Genomic DNA, 22,140 nt, shown 5'->3' with positions numbered 1-22,140 from the left:
AGGTCTGCTTAATTGGTTACTTGACCTTTTTCCCTTACTGCTTTTACTATTCTTTCTTTGTTTTGTGCATTTGGTGTTTTGATTATTATGTGACAGGAGGAATTTCTTTTCTGGTCTAGTCTATTTAGAGTTCTATAGGCTTCTTTCTTGTTCATTGGCATCTCTTTCTTTAGGTTAGGGAAGTTTTCTTCTATAATTTTGTTGAAGATATTTACTGGCCCTTTTAGTTGCAAATCTTAGCTCTCTCCTATACGTATTATCTTTAGGTTTGGTCTTCTCATTGTGTCCTGGATTTCCCAGATGTTTGGGGTTAGGAGGTTTTTGCATTTTGTATTTTTTTAATCGTTGTGTCAAGGTTTTTTATGGTATCCTCTGCACCTGCGATTCTGTCTCTTATCTCTTGTATTCTGTTGGTGATGCTTATATCCATGACTCCTAATCTCTTTCCTAGGTTTTCTATCTCCTGGGTAGTCTCCCTTTGTGATTTCTTTATTGTTTCTACTTGCATTTCTATGTCCTAGATGGTTTTGTTCAATGCCTTCACCTGTTTGGTTGTGGTTTTTTGTAATTGTGTAAGGGAGTTTTGTTTTTCTTCTTTAAGGGCTTCTTCCTGTTTACATGTGTTCTCCTTTATTTCTTTGAGAGAGTTATTTAAGTCCTTCTTAAAGTCCTGTATCATCATCATGAGAAGTTATTTTGTATCTGAATCTTGCCTTTCCAGTGTCATGGGGTATTCAGGACCTGTTATGGTGGGGGAACTAGGTTCTGATGATGCCAAGTAACCTTGGTTTTCATTGCTTATGTTCTTGCACTTGCCTTTTGCCAGCTGGTTATCTCCAGTGCTACCTTCACTCACTGTCTCTGACTGGAGAAGTCTGTCCTGTTATCATGTTTGTGTCAGAACTCCTCAGAGTCCCCTGTTTCTGTGATTCTCTGATTCTGAGATCCTAGGAGTCCTGGGAGTCAGGTTGCTTCTGGGATCCTAAAATCCTGGTAGGCCCAGGCTTCTGAGGTCCTGTGGTCCTATTAGTCTATGTTCCTGGGTGTGTTTAAGCTCCAGGGAGTCCAGCCTCCTCTTGGTTTTGTGGGATTTGGGTTGAGAGCTGGTGCCCTATGACCTCTCTGGGCACTGGTACAGACTAGAAGGGTCCCATGCCACTGGCCATATTGGAGTCCCTGGGTTCCAGCAGGTCCCAATTCCTCCCTGTTTTGGCGTGGGTGTGTCGTGGCCTACTCACCCAAGATCCTGGGCCTGTTAGAGCTCCTGTGAGTCCAGCCTCCTCTGGGTTTTGGGGGGATATGATACAGAGCTGGCACCCTGTGACTGCTCTGGGCACAGGGGCATACCGGGATGGTCGTAAAAATTGTTAAAATATCTTCATTTTCACAGAACGATGTTACACTATGCCTGTGCACATGGCCATCCCGTGGTAGCTTCCCTCCTAATAGGGTGGAATTGTGACATTGATCTCCGTGACAGTGACAACTGCACAGCACTAATTAAGGTAGACATCACCCAACAGTTTCAGTGTGACATGGATTTGATGGGAATTCTGGGAATAAAAATGATCTCAGCTAAATGCAAATGGTTAGTGAAATCCGTGAAATTTTTGTATTTCTCATCTTTGCTATTTATTTCTTGATGTAATACCCATAGGCTACACAGTATGGGCAAGAAGGATGTGCACTCATTTTACTAGATCATGGTGCTGATCCAAATGCCAAGGACAACCATGGGAACACGGCTCTGCACTATGCTGTTTGGCAAAACAAAACAACAATGGTAAACATACTGCTGGAACACCATGCTGACATCTGTATAAGGAACGAGGTACAGAGCACACAACTTTGATTTACAGATTATTTTCAATGCCTGTGCTTTAAATGATTTATTTGCATTGTGAAAACAATGACAGGACATTTAAAAGTATATTATTTGGGAAGATTATGTTGTGTAATTTATAACTATCTTACAAATGGGATCTTATTTTAATAGTTAGAGGTTGTTTTTTAAACAACTTTCAGCCCTTAAGGAATCCCATTCCCTTTACATATCTGTAAGCTTCATGAAGTTACTTATAGGAGCGGGTGCAAGGCTTATGATTGTTGCAAAGAAAAATATCTTCTTGTTCAGCATTGTTCATTGAACTTGTTAGCAGCTCAGTTCCTATCTCCTTGTCTGCCTGTCTGCCTGTCTACCTGTCTGCCTGTCTGCCTGTCTGCCTGTCTGCCTGTCTGCCTGTCTGCCTGTCTGCCTGTCTGCTTGTCTACCTGTCTGCCTGTCTGCCTGTCTGCCTGTCTGCCTGTCTGCCTGTCTGCCTGTCTGCCTGTCTGCCTGTCTGGCTATCTCTCTGTGTATCCCTGGCTTTCTGGTACTGTGTCTCTGCTCTCCAAATGCTGGGACTAAAGTCATGCATTCCACATGCAGTCAGTTAGTGGTTTTCATTGTTCTAAAATGACCACATAGTCAGTTATCAAACTTTGTATTGATAAACAGTTTCATTGTAATATCTGATTTATATTTTGCTTAGAAATAACCTTAAGTAGTAACTAAAAACAATGGCCTAAAATTTTTTTTATGTAAGTATGCATTAGAGACATTAAGAGTTCTTAAAGATAAGAGATTCATTGTCCAGTAGGTAGAAAAATTGTATAGATCCATTGTTCATAAGTTATCAGAGTACATTTGATGCCTGTATCATTTAGTTCACAACTTATGTCTCAGTGAGCCATTTGCATGTCTGCCATGGGTTCCTAATACCATAAGTAGAAACTAAAGAGTTGCTTCCATAGCCTGGTGGGAATGCAGTTGTTTCTGTAATGCTTTCAGTGAAGTTCTGTATGTTTGCCACAAAGTCACCATGTAGGGAGGATTATGCATGTCATGATATTTCTTCCATAATGGTCTTATTGTGCTCAGGATTATAACGTTTTTCTAACAGATGAACATGGTGCTCACATGAGGCATGGTATTCTGGTAAACTAAATATAGTTCGTAATATGAAGGATTAAACCCTCTCCCAGAGATGCAATTTAACTCACCACTCAAAGGAAATACTGGGAACCTTTCCACTATGGTTTAATGCTTGTAGTATTAGAGGTAAAAATGAGGGCTCCATCCTCAAGGAGCTTAGGTTTAGCAAGGAGCAAATCATATGACTCACATACCATGGTAATGCCAGGGAAAAAGCCAAGCTCAGGTGACCTTTTCACACTCAAATGAGAGTCAGGAGGACAGGATTTGTAGGCAGCTATCAGCAGGCAGGCAGAGACTATACAAAGGGAAGAGCAACAAGTATAAGAGCACTCTGGGGTAAGAAGGGCAAGACTGTGTCTCACTGACCCTCAGGAGAAGGGAGCTCCATCAAGTCTTCCATGGGATTGTCCATTATTTTAAGAGATATCAAGTTCTCAGAGTTATCAAATATTGTTTTTCCATAGGATAATTTTACACCATATACGCTGGCTCAATTAAGAAACAACGAAAGCCTGGCAAAGTTTTTAGTAGACAGGAGGGACCAGATACTGAAAGCTGATGAACTGAAGAGGTAAAGTTGCTAAGTTTTCTGACTTTGTAGTATTCTATAATGGGTACAATCAGTCGTGTCTGAGGCAATAAATTGGTATGAAGAACAAATCAATATATTATTTAGGATATCAACACATAGTTTTAATAGATAGAGAAGAAATTATCCAAATTAAAAAGTGTACATACAGATTCAGCAGTAATTTTCAATATGAGCCAAAGATTTTCATTCATAATCTGATTCTATCTGTTGTTTATATTAGCTGAAGATTTGTATTTTTAATTTGTTATTGGATATTATATTTACATTTCAGATTTTATCCCCTTGCCCCATTCCCCCCACCACCCAGGAACCCCCATCACATCCCCCCTCTCCTGCTTCTATGAGGACATGGCCCCACCTACCCACGAACTCCCACTCCCCCTCTCGAATCCCCCACCCACACTCGGTGTTCAGCCTTCATGGGACCAAGGAAATTCTTTCCCACCTATGGCTGACAAGGCCATCCTCCCCTAGATATACAGAAGGAGTCATATGGCCCTCCCTATGTGCTCCCAGTCTGGTGGTTTGGAAACTGGGGAGCTCTGATTGGTTGGTTTTGTTGGTCTCCTCATGGGGCCACAAACACTTTTAGCCCCTTCAGTCTTCTAACTCCTCCATTGGGAACCCCTTGATCAGATCAATGGTTAGCTGTGAGCACTGCATCTGAATATATCAGAATCTGTTAGACCTCTAAGGAGACAGCTATATCAGGCTCCTATCAGCATGCTTTTCCTGACATCCAAATCAGTGTCTAACTTTGGTGACTGCACATGGCATGAATGTGCATGTGGAATGGTCTCCAGACAGCCCCTCCTTCAGTTTCTGTCCCACACTTTGTGTCAATATTTGCTCCCTTGAGTATTTTGTTACCACTTCTAAGTAGGACCAAGGCATCCACACTTGGTCTTCCTTCTTCATGAGCTTCATGTGTTCTGTGAGTTGAATCTGGCTATTTCAAGGTTTTGGGGCTAATATCCACTTATCAGAGAGCAAATACCATGTGTGTTCTTTTGTGATTCGGTTGTCTCACTCAAGATGATATTTTCTAGTTCCATCCATTTACCTAAGAATTTCTCAAAGTCATTGTTTTTAATAGCTGAGTAATACTCCATTGTGTAAATGTACCACATTTTTTGTATCCATTCCTCTGTTGAAGGACATCTGGGTTCTTTCCAGCTTCTGGCTGTTATAAATACGGCTGTTATAAACATAGGGGAGCTAATGTCCTTCTTATATGTTGGAGCATCTTCTGGGTATATTCCCAGGAGTGGTATAGCTGGATCCTCAGGTAATATGTCCAGTTTTCTGAGGAACAGCCAGACTGATTTCCAGAGTGGTTGTACCAGCTTGGAATCCCACCAACAGTGGAGGAGTGTTCCTGTTTCTCCACATCATCTCCAGCATCTACTATCACCTGAGTTTTTGATCTTAGCCATTCTGACTGGTGTGAGGTGGTATCTCAGGGTTGTTTTGATTTGCATTTCACTGATGACTAAGGATGTTGAACATTTATTAAGGTGCTTCTCAGCCATTTGAGTTTCCTCAGTTGAGAATTCTTTGTTTATCCCATTTTTAAAATAGGGTTATTTGGTTGTCTGGAGTCTAATTTCTTGAGTTCTTTGTATATATTGGATATTAGCCATCTATCGGATGTAGGAATGGTAATATGTTTTTCCCAATCTGTTGGTTGCTGTTTTGTCCTATTGACAATGTCCTTTGCCTTACAGAAACTTTGTGATTTTATGAAGTCCCATTTGTCAATTCTTAATCTTAGAGCATAAGCCATTGGTGCTCTGTTCAGGAACTTTTCCACTGTGCCTAGGTATGCAAAGGTCTTCCCACCTTCTATTCTATTAGTTTCAGTGTATCTGGTTTTATGTGAAGGTCCTTTATCCACTTGGACTTGAACTTTGTATAAGGGGATGAGAATGGATCAATTTGTATTCTTTTACATGCTGACCTCCAGTTGAACCGACACCATTTGTTGAAAATGCTGTCCTTTTTCCACTGGATGGTTTTAGCTCCTTTGTCAAAGATCAAGTGACCAAGTGGTGTATGGGTTCATTTCTGGATCTTCAGTTCTATTCCACTGATGTTTTTGCCTGTCTCTGTACCAATACCTTGCAGTTTTATCACTATTGCTCTATAGTAGAGTTTGAAGTCAAGGATGGTGATTCCCTCAGAAGTTCTTTTATTGTTGAGAATAGTTTTTGCTGTCCTGGTTTATTTGTTATTCCAAATGAATTTGGAAATTGCTCTTTCTATCTCTATGAAGAATTGATTTGAAATTTTGATGGGGATTGCATTGAATCTGTAGATTGCTTTTGGCAAGATCGCCACTTTTACTAAATTAATCCTGCCAATCCTGGATGAGAGATCTTTCCATTTTCTGAGATCTTCTTCGATTTCATTCTTCAGAGACTTGAGGTTCTTTTCATACAGATCTTTCACTTGCTTGGTTAAATTCATTCCTAGATATTTTATATTATTTGTAACTGTTGTGAAGGGTATCATTTTTCTAATTTCTTTCTCAGCCTTTTTATTCCTGAGTAGAGGAAGGCTACTGATTTGTTTGAGTAGATTTTATATCCTAGCTGAAGATTTTTAATATCAGAATTCCTTTAAAGCATGTATTTGGAACTCTATATATTAGTATTTGATATTAAATAAACAGCATAAGAATTTTTTATCTAAACCTGTTATATTCATTTCCCTTTTAAATGCCATATTAAATGAAAGTACTTTTTTTCTCCTCAGTTTTCTGACTGTTTTCTTTAGTTTCTTCTTTTTTTAATGTTGGGTTCAATGCAAATACCTAACATTCTCAACAGTCATAATCTTGACAATGGGGATAGCCTTAAGATTTTCATCAGCCTGAATAAGTACTTGGACAGCTCAGACAGGAATAAATAGAAAACAAAAGTTTATCTTTACACTTAATAAACACACACACACACACTCACACACACACTCACACACACACTCACACACACACTCACGCACCCACTCACACAAAGAGAGAGGGTTGTGGGAGGGAGGTTGAGAGAGGTATCTTCTTGGTATTGTGCATATCTTCATTGTAAATGTGAAAACCATTAGATAAACATAGGGAAACATGAGCAGGACTATGCTTCTCTGTCATACTTTTTACTATATTGTACACAATGAAAGATTCTAGTGTTTGTTAATTTATATGGACCTGAAAAGCTAGAATCTATATGGAAAAGCAGGTTGTAATTGTCAAGTTTTTACAAGCCAGGGACTTCTCCCAGAATTAGCATAGGCAATTATTCTTTACATTTTGTATATTTTATCTTGGCAAAATTTTCAAGCCCAGCTTAAAAAAAAAATGATGGTTACCAATCCATTCATTTGAATAATTTTAGAAAAACTATCTGCACCTTTCAGGAACTCTGTTTTGTAAAAGTTGATCTTTGAGTATAATTATTTTAAAATATGGTTTTTAGACTGAAACTTGGCAACCTGAAGATAAAAGTACAACCAGAACCCCCAACAGGAGATTCAGAACAGCCTCAGGTGATGTTGGATGGTACAAGTTTGGTAAGTCAGTTATACTCAGAATATTATTATTCTATGTCAAGTAAGGTTGTTTAGGAATACTTTTGGCACCATGAGAAACATCCCATGAGCAATAGCAGGCATATTCACTCTGCAGAGATACATACAAGCAAAACTCCAATGCATAGAAATGTAACAATGAATAAATTAACAATTTAAAAATGATACTTTTTAAAAGTTAAATTTAGCTAATCAGATGTGTGTTGTCATAGGACTGCCCCATTGAGTATGGAATAGTGACACCTTGCAGGACTTGGTTCTCTCCTCATACTGTGTGTGTTCCAGGGAATATACTCCAGTTATCACGCTTGGTGTCAGCTACCTATACCCATGAAACTATCTTGTCTGTCTAAAATACATACACACGGACATACATACATGCAAACATACATATGTGCATACATATGCATCTATGCTGCTAGAGGGCTAATAACCCTAAAATTCTAATAACAGTAAAATGGATGTTATCTATTATTTGTGAATCTCACACATATGGATAATTTTTTAAAGCATATACTCCCATTCTTGACATCCAACATATCTTTGGGATCCCTTCCCAACTTCATGTCTCCTCTTTCATTTCCCCCATCTTTCTATTCCTCCTCATTTTTCTCCATGTTCTTGTCCATTATTAAGTGTCTTTCTGACTCTGATTACTGCTGGTCATATATTTGTGGATATGGGATCATTTCCTGAATGGTGATCAGTTGTTAAATTAAATATATATAACCTCATTGTAGAAAGTTTTGGTATGATGTACCTTCATTTCATGGGTGGGTAGGGAACACCCTTGAAGAAACAAGAGTAGATGGGAAGGGATAGGGAGATACTGGGGTGAAAACCAGGAAACGGGATAACATGTGAAATGTAAATAAAGAATATATCTAATAAAAATAAATAAATGTGTTTTATTTATAGATAATATAACATGGCATATAGGAATTAAGCACATTAATAATTAATTAATTAATATATACATATATGTAATATATGTATATTTATATATTATATAAAGACACTTCTGAACTAATTAGGAGTTTGGAAAATTAACTGTATATAACCTCATTGTAGAAATCAGTTTTGTTTTTGCACACCAGAAAGAATGAAATTACAAAAATTCCATTTGCAGTAGCATCAAATATAGTGTTTTTTCAGAAAATGGTAAGTTAATTCCAACAATGGAAATGATGCAAATGTTAAATTACTTAATAAAAAAGAAAATTAATTAGATTACATTTATGTCTTATCTTCAAATTTACTGTTCAAAATTTAATGAGGAAGAGACTCTAATAATGGCTTGTAGACCAGTAAGATACAATTGAGAGCCCAGAAAATTAAACCTGATTTTTGTCAGTTGGCGTTTGCAGAAGTACTAAGGCAATTTGGCAAAGCTGGGTAAGGTGCAAAGACCACACTTACATATTGTACATATATATACATGTACACACAAATATATATATATTTGTGTGTATATATATATATGTATATATATATATATATATATATATATATATATATATATATATACATATGTATGTATAATAGTTACAGATTGAAAATATTTACCTCACACCATACATAAAATTTAGCTCATGGATGTAAATTCGAGAGCTAGAAGAGTGAAACTTGAAGTTGTGAAAGAAGAAAAATTTTTTATGATTTTGTGTCAGAAAGAGTCCCTAGATATGCCACTGAACCTTGATTTTAAAATGAATAGCCTAGTAGTGATTGAACTGGCAAGCTATGCTCACTGGTGTGATAGTGGCATAAATGACATGGATTTAATACTCCCTCTGCAAGATGGAATCCGTTTCTGATATTGTTAACTAGGCCAAAACTTTCTGACTGGCATGTCATAAATATAGGGAAGACCTAATACTGTTATTTTTCAGTAAGATCATTGTACTAAATTGTCCCTTAAGTTCCCATCTTTATACCCATAGATTAGTGTATCTCTCAACCCTCATTGAAGGAATTTCTTTTTGCAGATGGTGATTAATACAGAGAACAGTAGCTGTTGAGTGTATTACAATCAATACCACTCATTTTCCTCCCAAGATTTTATGATTATTTAATAGAGGACAGAAGGATTGTAAGCAGTAGATAATAGACATCTGCAATAGAGTTTTTATTTTATTTCATTTTTATTTTTTATTGGATATTTTATTTTCATTTCTGATATGATCCCCTTTCCCCATCCCCACAGACCCAGGAACCCCCTATCCCATTCACCCTCTTCCTGCTTCTATGAGGATGTGCCCTCACCCACTCTTCCACTCCCACCTCCCCACCCATGAATTCCCTCACACTTGGGCATCCAGGCTTCACGGGACCAAGTACTTCCACTCCATGCCTGACAAAGCCATCCTCCCTTACATATATAGTTGGAGCCCTGGGTTCCTTTCTATGTGCTCCCAGCCTGATGATTTAGAACCTGGGATCTCTGGTTGATTGGTATTGTTGCTCCCCCATGGGGTAATAAACTCTTTCAGCTCCTTCAGTCTTCTCTCTCTCCTCCTTTGGGAACCCCAAGATCAGTTCAATGGTTAGCTGTGAGCATCTGCCTCTGTATATATTAGGCTCTGACAGACCTCTAAGAAGCTGTATCAGGCTTCTGTCAGCATGCACTTCCCGGCATCCTCATCAGTGTCTGTGTTTGGTGACTGCACAAGGGATGGATACCCAGATGGACCAGTCTCCGAAGGCCCTTCCTTCAGTTTCTGTCCCAAGCTTTGTCTCTATATTTGCTCCCATGAGTACTTTGTTTCTTCTTCTCAGAAGGACCAAAGCATCCACACTTTGGTCTTCCTTGTTCAATGGCTTCATATGGTCTGTGAGTTGTATCTTGGATATTGTGAGCTTTGAGGATAATATTCAATTATCAGTGAGTGCATATCATGTGTGTCCTTCTGTGATTGGGTTACCTCACTCAGGATGATATTTTCTAGTTTAATCCATTGGCCTCAGAATTTCTCAAATTCCTTGTTTTTAATAGCTGAAAATATTCCATTGTGTAAATGTATCATATTTTCTGCATCTGTCCCTCTGTTGAAATCATCTGGGTTCTTTCCAGTTTCTTGCTATTATAAATAAGGCTGCTATGAACATAGTGGAGCATATGACCTTGTTATATGTTGAAGCATCTTCTGGGTGTGCACCAAGGAGTAGTATAGCTGGGTGCTCAGGTAATGCTATGTCCAGTTTTCTGAGGACCCACCAGAGTGATTTCCGGAGTGGTTGTATGAGCTTGCAATCCCACCAACAATGGAGGACTGTTCCTCTTTCTCCACATCCTCGCCAGCATCTGCTATCACCTGAGTTTTTGATCTTAGCCATTCTAACTGGTGTAAGGTCAATCTCAGGTTTTTTTTTTTTTTTTTTTTTTTTTTTTTTTTTTTTTTTTTTTTTTTTTTTTTTTTGATTTTCGATGATGACTAAGGATATTGAACATTCCTTTAGGTGCTTCTCTGCCATTCAACTTTCCTTCCTTGAGAATTCTTTGTTTGCTTCTGTACCCCATTTTTAATGGGGTCATTTTTTCTCGAGTCTAATCTCTTGAGTTCTAATATCTACATATTGGATATTAGCTCTCTATTGGTTGTAGGATTAGTAATGATCTTTTCCCAATCTGTTGGTTACCATGTTGTCCAACTGACAGTGTCCTTTTCCTTACAGAAACTTTGCAATTTTATGACGTTCCATTTGTTAATTCTTGATATTAGAGCATAAGCCATTGGTGTTCTGTTCAGAAACTTTTCCCCTGTGCCTAGGTATTCGAGGGTCTTCCCACCTTCTATTCTATTAATTTCAGTGTATCTGGTTTTATGTGAAGGTCCTTTATCCACTTGGACTTGAGCTTTGTACAAGGAGATATGAATGGATTGATTTGCATTCTTTTACATGCTGACCTCCAGTTGAACCAGAACCATTTGTTGAAAATGCTGTCCTTTTTCCACTGGATGGCTTTAGCTCCTTTGTCAAAGATCAAGTGACCATAGGTGTGTGGGTTCATTTCTGGATCCTCAATTCTATTGCACTGATCTTCCTGCCTGTCTCTGTACCAATACCATGCATTTTTTTTTTTTATCACTATTGCTCCTTAGTACTTTTTACGGTCAGTGATAGTAATTCCTCCAGAAGTTCTTTTATTGTTGAGAATAATCCTCTCTATCCTGGGTTTTTTGTTATTCCACATGAATTTGCAAGTTGGTCTTTCTATCTCTATGAAGAATTGATTTGGAATTTTGATGGGGATTGCATTGCATCTGTAGATTGCTTTTGGCAAGATTGCCATTTTTACTATATTATTCCTGCCAATCCATGAGCATCAGCGATCTTTTCACTTTCTGAGCTCTTCGATTTCTTTCTTCAGAGACTTGAAGTACTTGTCATACAGATCTGTTACTTTCTTGGTTAGATTCATACCAAGGTATTTTATATTATTTGTAACTATAGTGGAGGGTGTCATTTCCCTAATTTCTTTCTCTCCCTGCTTATCCTTCAAGTAGAGGAAGGCTACTGATTTGTTTGAGTTGATTTTATATCCAGCCACTTTGCTGAAGTTGTTTATCAGGTTTAGAAGTTCTCTGTTGGACATTTAAGGGCCACTTAAATATAGTATCATATCATCTGCCAATAGTGAAATTTTGATTTCTTCCTTTTCTATTTGTATCTCTTTGACTTCCTTTTGGTGTCTAATTGCTCTAGTAGGACTTCCAGTACTATATTAAATAGGTAAGGTGAGAGTGGGCAGCCTTGTCTAGTCCCTGATCTTAGTGGGATTGCTTCAAGTTTCTCTCCATTTAGTTTGATGTTTGCTACTGGCTTGCTGTATATTGCTTTTATTTTGTTTAGGTATGTGCCTTGAATTCCTGATCTTCCTGAGACTTTTACCATAAAGGGATGTTGAATTTTGTCACATGTTTTCTCAGCATCTAGTAAGATGATCATGTGATTTTTTTTCTTTGAGTTTGTTTGTATAATGGATTATGTTGGTGGACTTCCAAATATTGAACCATTTCTGCTTTCCTGGGATAAAGCCTAATTGATAATGTTGGATGATTGTTTTGATATGCTTTTGGATTGGGTTTGATAAAGAATCCATTTGAAACTCTCAATATTTTGAATATATATTTTCCTGAAGAAATAGAAATTGCCAAAAAACAGGAAAAGATGTTTACTATGATTAAACTTAGAGAAAAGTAAAATTAATCCAGTAGATTCCATTTCACACTTCTGTAGTAGTTATAATTCTGTTTTTTAAAGGCAAATGTAAGGATTCTCAAAGATGTGGGGAAATAGAACCATCTCACACAACTAGAGTGGATGTAATATTGAATATTACATTTCAAATATGTTGTAAATTTCTAAACAATCAAAATGAATGATATCCAAGAGCCCAAAGTTCCACTTCTCAGTGCATTTTAAGGTGAAATAAAACATATATCACACATTATGGATGTTCTTGACAATATTATTCATAATAGCCAAAAGATGGAGACTGCCATAATGCACATTAATTGACAAATGGATGTAAATATCTAATGCACTATACAAATTCCACTTAGCAGCTAAAATATATGGAAGCAATTTAGACTATGAGAAAGAATGTTTCATACTGTATTGTGTTTATTGTCGAATAACTCTGAATGTGCTCAAAGTTCTTGATAGTAAGGATAAGTACATTGTTATGGGTAGTTTTGATTGTCTTCTTGACACAATGTAGAATCAGTTTGGAAATGTGTCTTCAATGAGAAATTTCCTAGATTAAGTTGGCCTGAGGTCATTCCTGTGAGGGATTTTTTGAATTTGGTTCACTGGGTTTGAAAGACTTACTGTGAATTTGAACTGCACCATTCTTGGGCTGGGCCCAGGGATATTGCAGTCTCCACTGACTATAGTGTTAGCATGCATGCATTCATTGTTCCTGTCTGTGGATGGACTATGGCTAGCTACCACAGGTTCCTGCTCCTTTGGCTTTCCTGTGATAATGGACTGTATAACTTGGACTATTTAGCTAAACAAACCATTTCTACTTTCAAAAAAAAAAAAGAAAAACGGGAAAACTAATGAGTGAACTGAAAAAATTAATGTAGGAAACTTTGTATATTAAAACACAACAGTTACTTGGGCTGCAGAGATGGCTCAGCAGTTTAGAGGTCTTGTTGCTCTTCTAACGGTCCTGGTATCAATCTTCAACACCCATAAACAGACATACATATGACAAGACACTCTTTCCCTTAAGAGAAATAAAAGAATTAAAGTCAGTTATTCTTAATATTAATTTTCATTAAAGATCACAGAGGAAGCTGATAAGCAGAAAGTCACCAGGTTGCAATCAGCAGAAAACCTGAATGACCATTGGGTGCATGCATCAGAAGACCAGATTCAAAGGGTGGTTCGTGCTTCAGAAAATGGAAATCACAGTGCAATTCATGTATCAGAAAACCTGAATCCCAGTTTGGCAAACACATCAGCAAATAAGAGTCAAACTGAAGTGCCTAAAAACCTGATGAACAGTGTGGTGCATGAAGCAGAAAAACTGAATCACAGTGCTGCAGCCCTAGTTCTTCAAAAACAGAATGGAAAAACTGAAGAGCAACCTGTTCCTGTTGAGGAGAATCGACAAGCTGATGGGTAAGGTCACCTTGATATTTAAGAGTAGATGTTACTCTCTAGTAATGCTCATAGGAACGATGACCATGTTGGATACTTCTTAAGCATGGCACCATCAGACTTCCCTAATCATAAGATGCTGATAATCAATCATATGTTTTCCAATTCTGTGGACATGGATTTTTTTGTTTTATTTTTGTTTGTTTCTTTTTTGTTTTGTTTTGTTTTATAAAAGACAACCACAGTTTTTAAACTCATGTGACAACTAACATTCTAGAAGCCGGACTAAAAGGGAGTTTTGATTGGAAATTAGAATATTAAACAATGTTTATATTCTTTGGTTGGTGGTTTAGTCTCTGGGAACCCTGGCTGGTTTGATTAACTGGTGTTGTTCTTCCTATGAGGTTGCTATCCCCTTCAGTTCCTTCAGTCCTTACCCTAACTATTCCATTGGGGACTCTGGGCTCAGCTGATGGTTAGGTGTGAGTATTTGCATCAGTATTGGTAAGGTGCTGCTAGAAAATCTCAGGTAACAGCCATACTGGGTTCCAGTCAATAAGTGCTTCCTGGCATCAGCAACAGTGTTGGGGTTTGGTGTCTGCAGATGGGATTGATCCCTAGGTGGGAAGTCCCTGGATGGCCTTTCCTTCAATCCCTGTTGAATTTTTTGTCTCTGTCTTTCCTTTGGGCAGGATCATTTCTGGGTTAACAATTTTGAAATGGGTGGGTTTCCCCATCTCTCAACTGGGGGCCATGCCTGCTTACTAGAGGTGGTACCTACAGGTTCTACCTCCCCCTTGTCGCATATTTTTGGCTAAAATGAACCTCATTGTGTTTTGGGAGCCTCTCACTTCCCTGGCCTCTGGGAATTTCTAGTGGCTACCCCCAGTTCCCTATTCCCAACTGGCACATATTTCTATCTTATTTCCTGAATTTCTGTACTTCACTCCTGTCCCTCCCAATACCTGATTTTGCTTCCCGTTTCCTTCCCCCTCTTCTCTCTCTCTCTCAGGTCCCTCCATCCCTCTACCTACTGTGATTAGTTTGTTCCTGCTTCTATGTAGCATTGAAGCATTCACACTTTGGTCTTCCTTCTTTTTGAGCTCCATATGATTTGTGGGTTGTATCTTGGCATTCTGAACTTATGGGCTAGTATCCAATTATCAGTGAGTACTTACCATGTGTGTCCTTTTGTGTCTGGGTTACTTTACTCAGGATGACATTTTCTAGTTCCATCCATTTGCCTTTGGATTTCAAGTAGTCATTTTTTAAATAGCTGAGTAGTACTTCATTGTGCAAATATACCAAAATTTCTGTATCCATTCTTTTGTTGAGTGACATCTGGATTGTTTCCAGCTTCTGGTTATTATAAAAAAGGCTGCTATAAACATAGCAGCGCATGTGTCCTTGTTATATGCTAGAGCATATTTTGGGTAAATGCCCGGTAGTGATATAACTTGGTCTTCAGATAGAACCCTTTCCAATTTTCTGAGAAACTGTCAGATTGATTTCCCAAGTGGATTTGCCAGCTTTCAGTCCCACAAGCAATGGAGGAATGGAAGTTCCACTTTCTCCACATCCTTTCCAGCATCTGCTGTCACCTGCATTTTTGATCATAGCCATTCTGATTGGCATGAGGTAGAATCTCAGGGTCATTTTGATTTACATTTCCCTAGTGACTGAAGGTGTTGGCCATTTCCTCAAGTGCTTCTCAGTCATTTGAGAATTCTTCTTAGTTGAGAATTCTTTGTTTAGCTCTGTAACCCATTTTTAATAGGTTTAATTGGTTCTCTAGTGCCTAACTTCTTGAGTTCTTTGAATATTTTGATATTAGTGCTCTATTGGATGTAGAGTTGGTAAAGATCATTTGCCAATCTTTTGAGTTGGTGTTTTGTCCTATTGGCAGTGTCCTTTGCCTTACAGAAACTTTTCGACTTTATGAGGTCTCATTTGTTGATTGTCAGTCTTAGAGCGTGAGCCATTGGTGTTCTGTTCTGGAAGTTTTCCCCTACAGTGATGTCTTAGAACCTCTTCCCTATTTTCTCTTTTATTAGATTCAGATTATCTGGTATAATGTGGAGGTCATTAATCCACTTGGACTTGATCTTTGTACAAGGAGGTAAAAATGTACAAGGAGGTAAAAAAGGTAAAAATGGTTCAATTTGCATTCTTCTACGTGCTGCCTGCTTAATGAGTAGATACACCAAGGCTATGTATTCTGCAATATACAATTCTCAAAACAAATTTTAGTATCAAGATAATTTTTTGTTTGAAGTCTGGAATGTAGTCTTCTGGCATCCTGCCTCTGACATGTCTAATCCATACAATTCTGGGAGTTTCTATGAGGGTGTGATCCCACCATCCACCCATTCCTACCTCCATGCTTTCACTTCCACTGATGCCTAAACCCTTAACCCATCCACCCTCCTCCAATTACTACGAGGGTGTGCTCTCACCATCCGCCCATTCCTGCCTCCCTGCTCTCGAAATTCCCCCAACACTAGGGAATTCAATCTTTCAAGCACCAAGGCTGTCCACTTCTACTGATGTCTGGCAAGGCCACCCTCAACCTATACAGGTGAAGCCATGAGTCCCTCCCTTTTTGTTCTCGGGCTGGAGATTTTAGAATGGCTTCTCCAGCTTGTTTCTTAGGACCGTTTGCTTGAAAAATTGTTTTCCAGCTTTTTACTCTAAGGTAAAGTCTGTCTATGTCACTGAGGTGGGTTTCCTGTATGCAGCAAAATGCTGGGTCTTGTTTACATATCCAGTCAATTAGCCTGTGTCTTTTAATTGAGGAATTGAGTCCATTAATGTTAAGAGATATTAAGGAACAGTGATTGTTGCTTTCTGTTATTTTTGTTATTAGAGGTGGAATTATCATTGTGTGGCTATCTTCTTTTGGATTTGTTGGAAGAGGATTACTTTCTTGCTCTTTCTAGGGTATAATTTCCCTCCTTTTATTGGAGCTTTCCTGCTATTATCCTTTCTAATGATGGAAGGATATTGTGTTTGTGGAAAGATATTGTGTAAATTCGGTTTTGTCATGGAATATCTTGGTTTCTCCATATATCATCACTGAGAGTTTTGCAGTGTATAGCCTGGGCTGGCATTTGTGTCCTTTTAGAGTCTGTATGAAATCTGTCCAATTATATACATTTTCATAAATGTATATAATTGATTATTATCACTGTTAACCATTCTATTCTATGTTATTTCCCTCCTACCTCCTGTTAATCCCTACTCCTTCCTACAAATTTCTTCCTTACATTCTCATTTTGTTGTTTAGTTTCGAGACCCACTGAGTTTAATTACAGCCATAGGTTGGTAGCCTGGTTGGCTCACACATGGATGTACAGCTGAAGACAATGACTCCTTCTCTCCCAGCATCCATTCATTGGCCAGTAGTTCAGAAGGGAAGGTCAGACTTCATAAGTTCCTTCCCTGTCTTTGCTCATTCACTGACTGTGCCAGTCTTCTGTCTATTCATCCTTGATTGTAATGATTGAAGTGACCAGAAGATGACAGTAAATAGATCTCCTTTTCTTTCATATCCTACATTCTTTCTTTCTCTTCTGTGATGCTCTATGGACTTAGAGGTTGCCACATAACTCTTTTTTAGGTATAAGACAGTATCTTAAAATAAGTCCTCTATACCCCTGTATTTAAAGATTCTTTCAAACCACCTTACTCAATGAAATTCTATACAGAAAGCCTTCTCCTGAACCTAAGTCGTGCAAGAAACTGTATGTGTTTCAGATTTAACATTTAAGTCTTTGACCCATTTGGAGTTAATCCTTGTGTGTTGCAGTAGATACAGGGCTAATTTTATTCATCTACATGTGGACATCTCATTTTCCCAGCATCATCTGTTGAAATGCTTTCTTTTCTCCAGTTTATGGCTTTGGTATCTTTGTCAAATATTAAGTGGTTGCAGTTACATGTACATATGTTCACCTTTCAGATTTGTTACATGTGTCTATTTTTGTGGGAGAACCAAATTATTTGTATTACTATGGCTTTGTAATTTATCTTGGGATCTGGAAAGCAATTCCTCCAGCATTGTGCTTTTTTGCTCAAATGTTTTTGATACCAGATGACTTTCATTTCTCTTTTTGTAATGAACGGGATGAGCATTTTGATGGGCCTGCATTGAAAACTTAAATAGCTTTGGTAGAATGGTAATTTTCACAATATTAATTTTGCCAATTCGTGACCATGAGAAGTCTTTCCATTTCCAAATGTCATTTCTGTCTATTTCTTCAGAGTTTGAAGGACTTAATTGTAAATATCTTTCTACCTGGCTAGGATTACTCTGAGACATTTCAGTTTCCTTGAGGCTACTGTGAATGGGACTGTATCCAGGAACTCTTTCTCTCTACATTTGTTGTTGGTGTATAGAGAAGCTATTGATTTGTGCAAGTTGTATTCTGTATCTGCCAATTTCTGAATTTGTTTATTATTGGTAGAAAGTATCTAGTGAAATTGTTTAAGTTTTATGTATAGTATCATGTCATTTTCCCAAAGCAACAGTTTGACTTCCTTTCCTAATTTAACCACTAAACTGATTGTACTTGCTTTATTTATCCAGCCAGAGCTTTGAGTACAGAAAGTGTTCTTTCTCTTTTTATCTTTTCTTGATAATTTTGGTTTGAATGTCTATTTTTATCAGATATTAGGATACCGACTTCCTGCTTGTATCTTAGTACTATTTGAATAGAATACTGTCTTCAACATGTTACTCTACTGTGGTATCTGTCTTTCAGCTATCATTTGTTTCTTGTAGAGAACAGTTGGATGGATTTTCCTATTTCTCTTTATCAATAAAATAAAAATAAAGATCAAAAATACCAACTAATATAAGGATTTCATACAACATATTTTGTTCACATTCTTTTCTTTAAACCAACTCCTTCCAGATCCTCTCTTCCCTGACCAACAATCCTCATGTTTTTTTTTCTGTTTCTTAAATACAAAGATAGACCAAAAAAGCATGTGTCCCTCTGATTTGAAGGTCTGAAACTTTTATATGTGTGCTTCCTTTATGTAATAAATCTGTCCTCTGTTGTCAAATAATTAAACAAGTGTATTTTAGGAGCTGGGCATGCTAATGTACACCTGTAATCTTAGCTCTTGGGATGTGGAGGCAAGAAGAACTAATGTCTACTGTTATCTGCAGCCACATAGCTACTTTGGAGACAGCATGGACATAATAAAGCCCTATTTTTAAAAGAAATTTTAAAAACTTCACTTAATCTATCTGGTCATTTCCTGCAGGGTAAAGAACAATTTTGAAATGAGTACAAAAGAACTCAAATGAACAAGAAAATGGAGAGTTTACTTGTACTGAAAATTTAAATACTAATCAATTCTGAAACAGATGAGATTAATATACTAAGTCATAAGGTATGTTTTAATTGGTTTTGGGGTAAAAAAAACTAGTTACTATAATTCTTTCAATTATTTTATCCATGCAACAAAGAATTATAAAAGTTTTATCACCAGAAGTCATTGAAATGGTCAGTTTTCTATTCACATATATATGCTATACATTTATTTCTGTCTTTATACTGGGATGTGACTTAATGCCAGGTCTGTGGGATGGCAGCATATGCCTTTGATTCCAGCACTAAGGAGGCAGATGCAGAGGGACATTTGTGAGCTTGAAGCCAGCTTGGTCCTTCCTGTCAAGTTCCAGCCAGCCACAGCTACATAGTGAGACCCTTTTTCAACAACACAAAATCAAACCTGGTTGTATACACTTGAATCCACCCTAAATCACAACTATCAAGTCATAGATTCTCCATTCTCTTGAATGAGTTTCCTGTATTTACCATCTTTTAGTCAACAAATATGGAAGCATAATACACTTAATACGTCAACACAAGGATGATAGGATAAACTGTTCAACTTACTTGAAGAGGTTAGTCTAGGGCAGAAAATTTGAAAGTCACAAAGTTAAGGAAACATGTCAAAGACAGTCAAGGCAGTAGACTGAATTTCCAATATTAAGAGTCATTATGTATAATATGGAAAAACTATGTGTCACAACATAACATGTAATGACATTTGCAAATAAATGAGCTAGAAATAAAAAAATAATAACTTGTAGTAAGTATATAAAAAAATAGAGAACATGTTCTCAAATTCTTTATGTTGAAAAGACACATTTATTTCTTCAAGGAGAAAACTGAAAATGAAACCGGGCATAGTTCAGTGTCATAGTTCTTGACTAGACTGTGTTTATATCAAAGATTATTTTTAAAAAAATAGTGAATTCATTATTTGCTCAGTGTGTACAGGTTTGCATACACATGTGATTGCATGTATGTATAATAAGTTTGCTATGTGAAGTGAGAAGTCAACTTAACTTACAGAAGCTAGTTCCCTCCTTCCTGCCATGTGGGTCCTGGGGATCAACCTTAAGTTTCCAGGTTTGAAGACAAGTACCTTCTTCACCTGTGCAGTCATTTTCTCTCCTGATTATGGTTTAAGTCTTAAGTTGATTTCCTGCCAACTTATTTATTTATAGACACTATTAATTTCTTGATGCAGATTAATCTTACCAAAAAGAGCCTATCCCAAATGTCATTTAACTGTGAGAGACTTAAAAACGAAAACCAGTCTCTGCATCAGAAGATCTTGGATAACACACCCTTCCAGGAGAAATGCAAAATGCTTGAAGAGAGAGAGGAGAAGCTGAAACAGGAATTATTAATCCTTGAAACTCACAGGCAAAAGACTATGATAGACCGCAGAGAGGCAGAAATCTTATTGCAAAAGACTGAAGAAAGATCCAGACTACAAGTAGAGGAAGAATTGGAAAGAATCCCTCTGATTTTACAGGTTAATATGGTTATCTTTCAGTGTGCTTTTTTCATTGCAAGCTGTATCTCAGTGTACATTTTCCATGAAATATTTTCTTCCTTTATAGCAATTTGTTTTATAGAGTTGTCAAAATAAGACTACTTTTTCTATTAAATATTATTGTTTATAATATTAAGTAAACACACCTCTTGAGAAAATGTTCTAAAGAATCATCTGAGTTTTTAAGATTAATTGGCAAATATAGCTTGCTTGCAGAAAATTAAATGGTATATAGAAATTACTATGTTACTACATTGTTCATAAAGTTCATTATTCAGTAGAAATTTTTGCACTCATATGATTACTTTCATGGTCAAGTAGTCTCTTAGTATGGACAATGCGATGGACACATGATGAAGTATAGTCTTCATCTGTAGAATATAATTTTCATTTAAAAAATAATTCTTAGTTACCAGTGCTGGTACACAACTTTTATCCCAGCACCCAGGAGACAGAGGCATGCAGATCTCTGGGAGTTTGAGGACAACCTGATCTACAATGATAGTCATAGGTTTTAGTCAGGGTATATAATGAGAAAGCCTGTTTCAATACAAAAGTAATTATTTATTGCATATGATACTGAAGATAACTATTACTTTATTCCTTTACCTTTATATGATGTTTGTATTTAATCATGATTTTTTCTGGTGTCTTATTAATTTATTTATACCCCAAGTGCTGCCCCTCCAGGTGCTCCCTAACAGGAATGCCATCCCATTATCTCCCTTCCCGTTCTCCTCTGAGATGGTGGGGCACCAGGCGTATTCCCTTACCCCAGCATGTCCAGTCTCTGGAGGGTTAGGTGCATCCTTTTCCACTGAGGCTAGGCAAGGCAGCCCTTTTGTGGAATGAATTTCACAAACAACAGCTTTAGGCAACAGCCTCTGCTCTAGTTGTTGGCTGAGCCACGGGAGACTGAACTGCACACGTTCATATGTGCCAGAGGCCTCAGTCCACCCAATGTATGCTCTTTTGTTGATGACTCAGTCTCTGAGAGCTCCCAAAGGTCCAGGTTAGTTATGTCTGTTAGTGTTCCTGTGGAATACCTATCCCCTTTGGGGCTCTCAATTCTTCCCCCAACTTTTCCATAAGAGTCCTGAACTTCATACGATGTTTGGTTGTGAGTGTCTGTTTCTATTTTAGTCAGCTGCTGAGTGGAGCCTCTCAGAGCACAGCTATGCTGGGCTCCTGTTTGCAAGCACAAGAGAGTATCACTAATAGTGTCAGGGATAGGTGTTTTCACATGAGATGTGTCTCATGTATGGCCATTCCCCTAATTTTTGCTTCATCTTTTGATTCTACATTTTCTTAAGGCAGGACAAAATTCGAGTTGAAAGGTCTGTGGGTGGGTTGATATCTTTATTCTTCGACTGAGTGTCCTGCCTGGCTATAGGATATCTCCTCTTCAGATTCCATATCCGCACTGAAGACTATTTCAGTATAAATATTTTAATGAATCCTGTTGCAGGGTTCCTTCCCTCCTTAGACCATAAATGTTCCCAAACGAAAGGCT

At 37.6% G+C, this 22,140-nt stretch overlaps 1 protein-coding gene across 1 annotated transcript in view; it reads left to right on the top strand.

Moving 5' to 3' along the window:
- Positions 1 to 1,393: 1,393 nt before the first annotated feature.
- The window catches only part of LOC143439613 (uncharacterized), a 35,962-nt gene continuing 15,215 nt past the window's right edge, over positions 1,394 to 22,140 (top strand). Inside the window, exons 1-7 of the mRNA XM_076925941.1 lie at positions 1,394 to 1,505; positions 1,658 to 1,831; positions 3,442 to 3,548; positions 7,037 to 7,130; positions 13,444 to 13,784; positions 19,038 to 19,166; positions 20,316 to 20,606. Of these exons, the coding sequence (XP_076782056.1) occupies positions 1,395 to 1,505; positions 1,658 to 1,831; positions 3,442 to 3,548; positions 7,037 to 7,130; positions 13,444 to 13,784; positions 19,038 to 19,080 (870 nt within the window). The 5' untranslated portion in view covers position 1,394 and the 3' untranslated portion in view covers positions 19,081 to 19,166; positions 20,316 to 20,606. The remainder of the gene's footprint in view (positions 1,506 to 1,657; positions 1,832 to 3,441; positions 3,549 to 7,036; positions 7,131 to 13,443; positions 13,785 to 19,037; positions 19,167 to 20,315; positions 20,607 to 22,140) is intronic.

This window comes from Arvicanthis niloticus, chromosome 27 (genome assembly GCF_011762505.2).
Source record: "Arvicanthis niloticus isolate mArvNil1 chromosome 27, mArvNil1.pat.X, whole genome shotgun sequence".
In the NCBI taxonomy this organism is placed as follows: domain Eukaryota; kingdom Metazoa; phylum Chordata; class Mammalia; order Rodentia; family Muridae; genus Arvicanthis; species Arvicanthis niloticus.
This window is presented reverse-complemented; position numbering and strand designations above follow the sequence as displayed.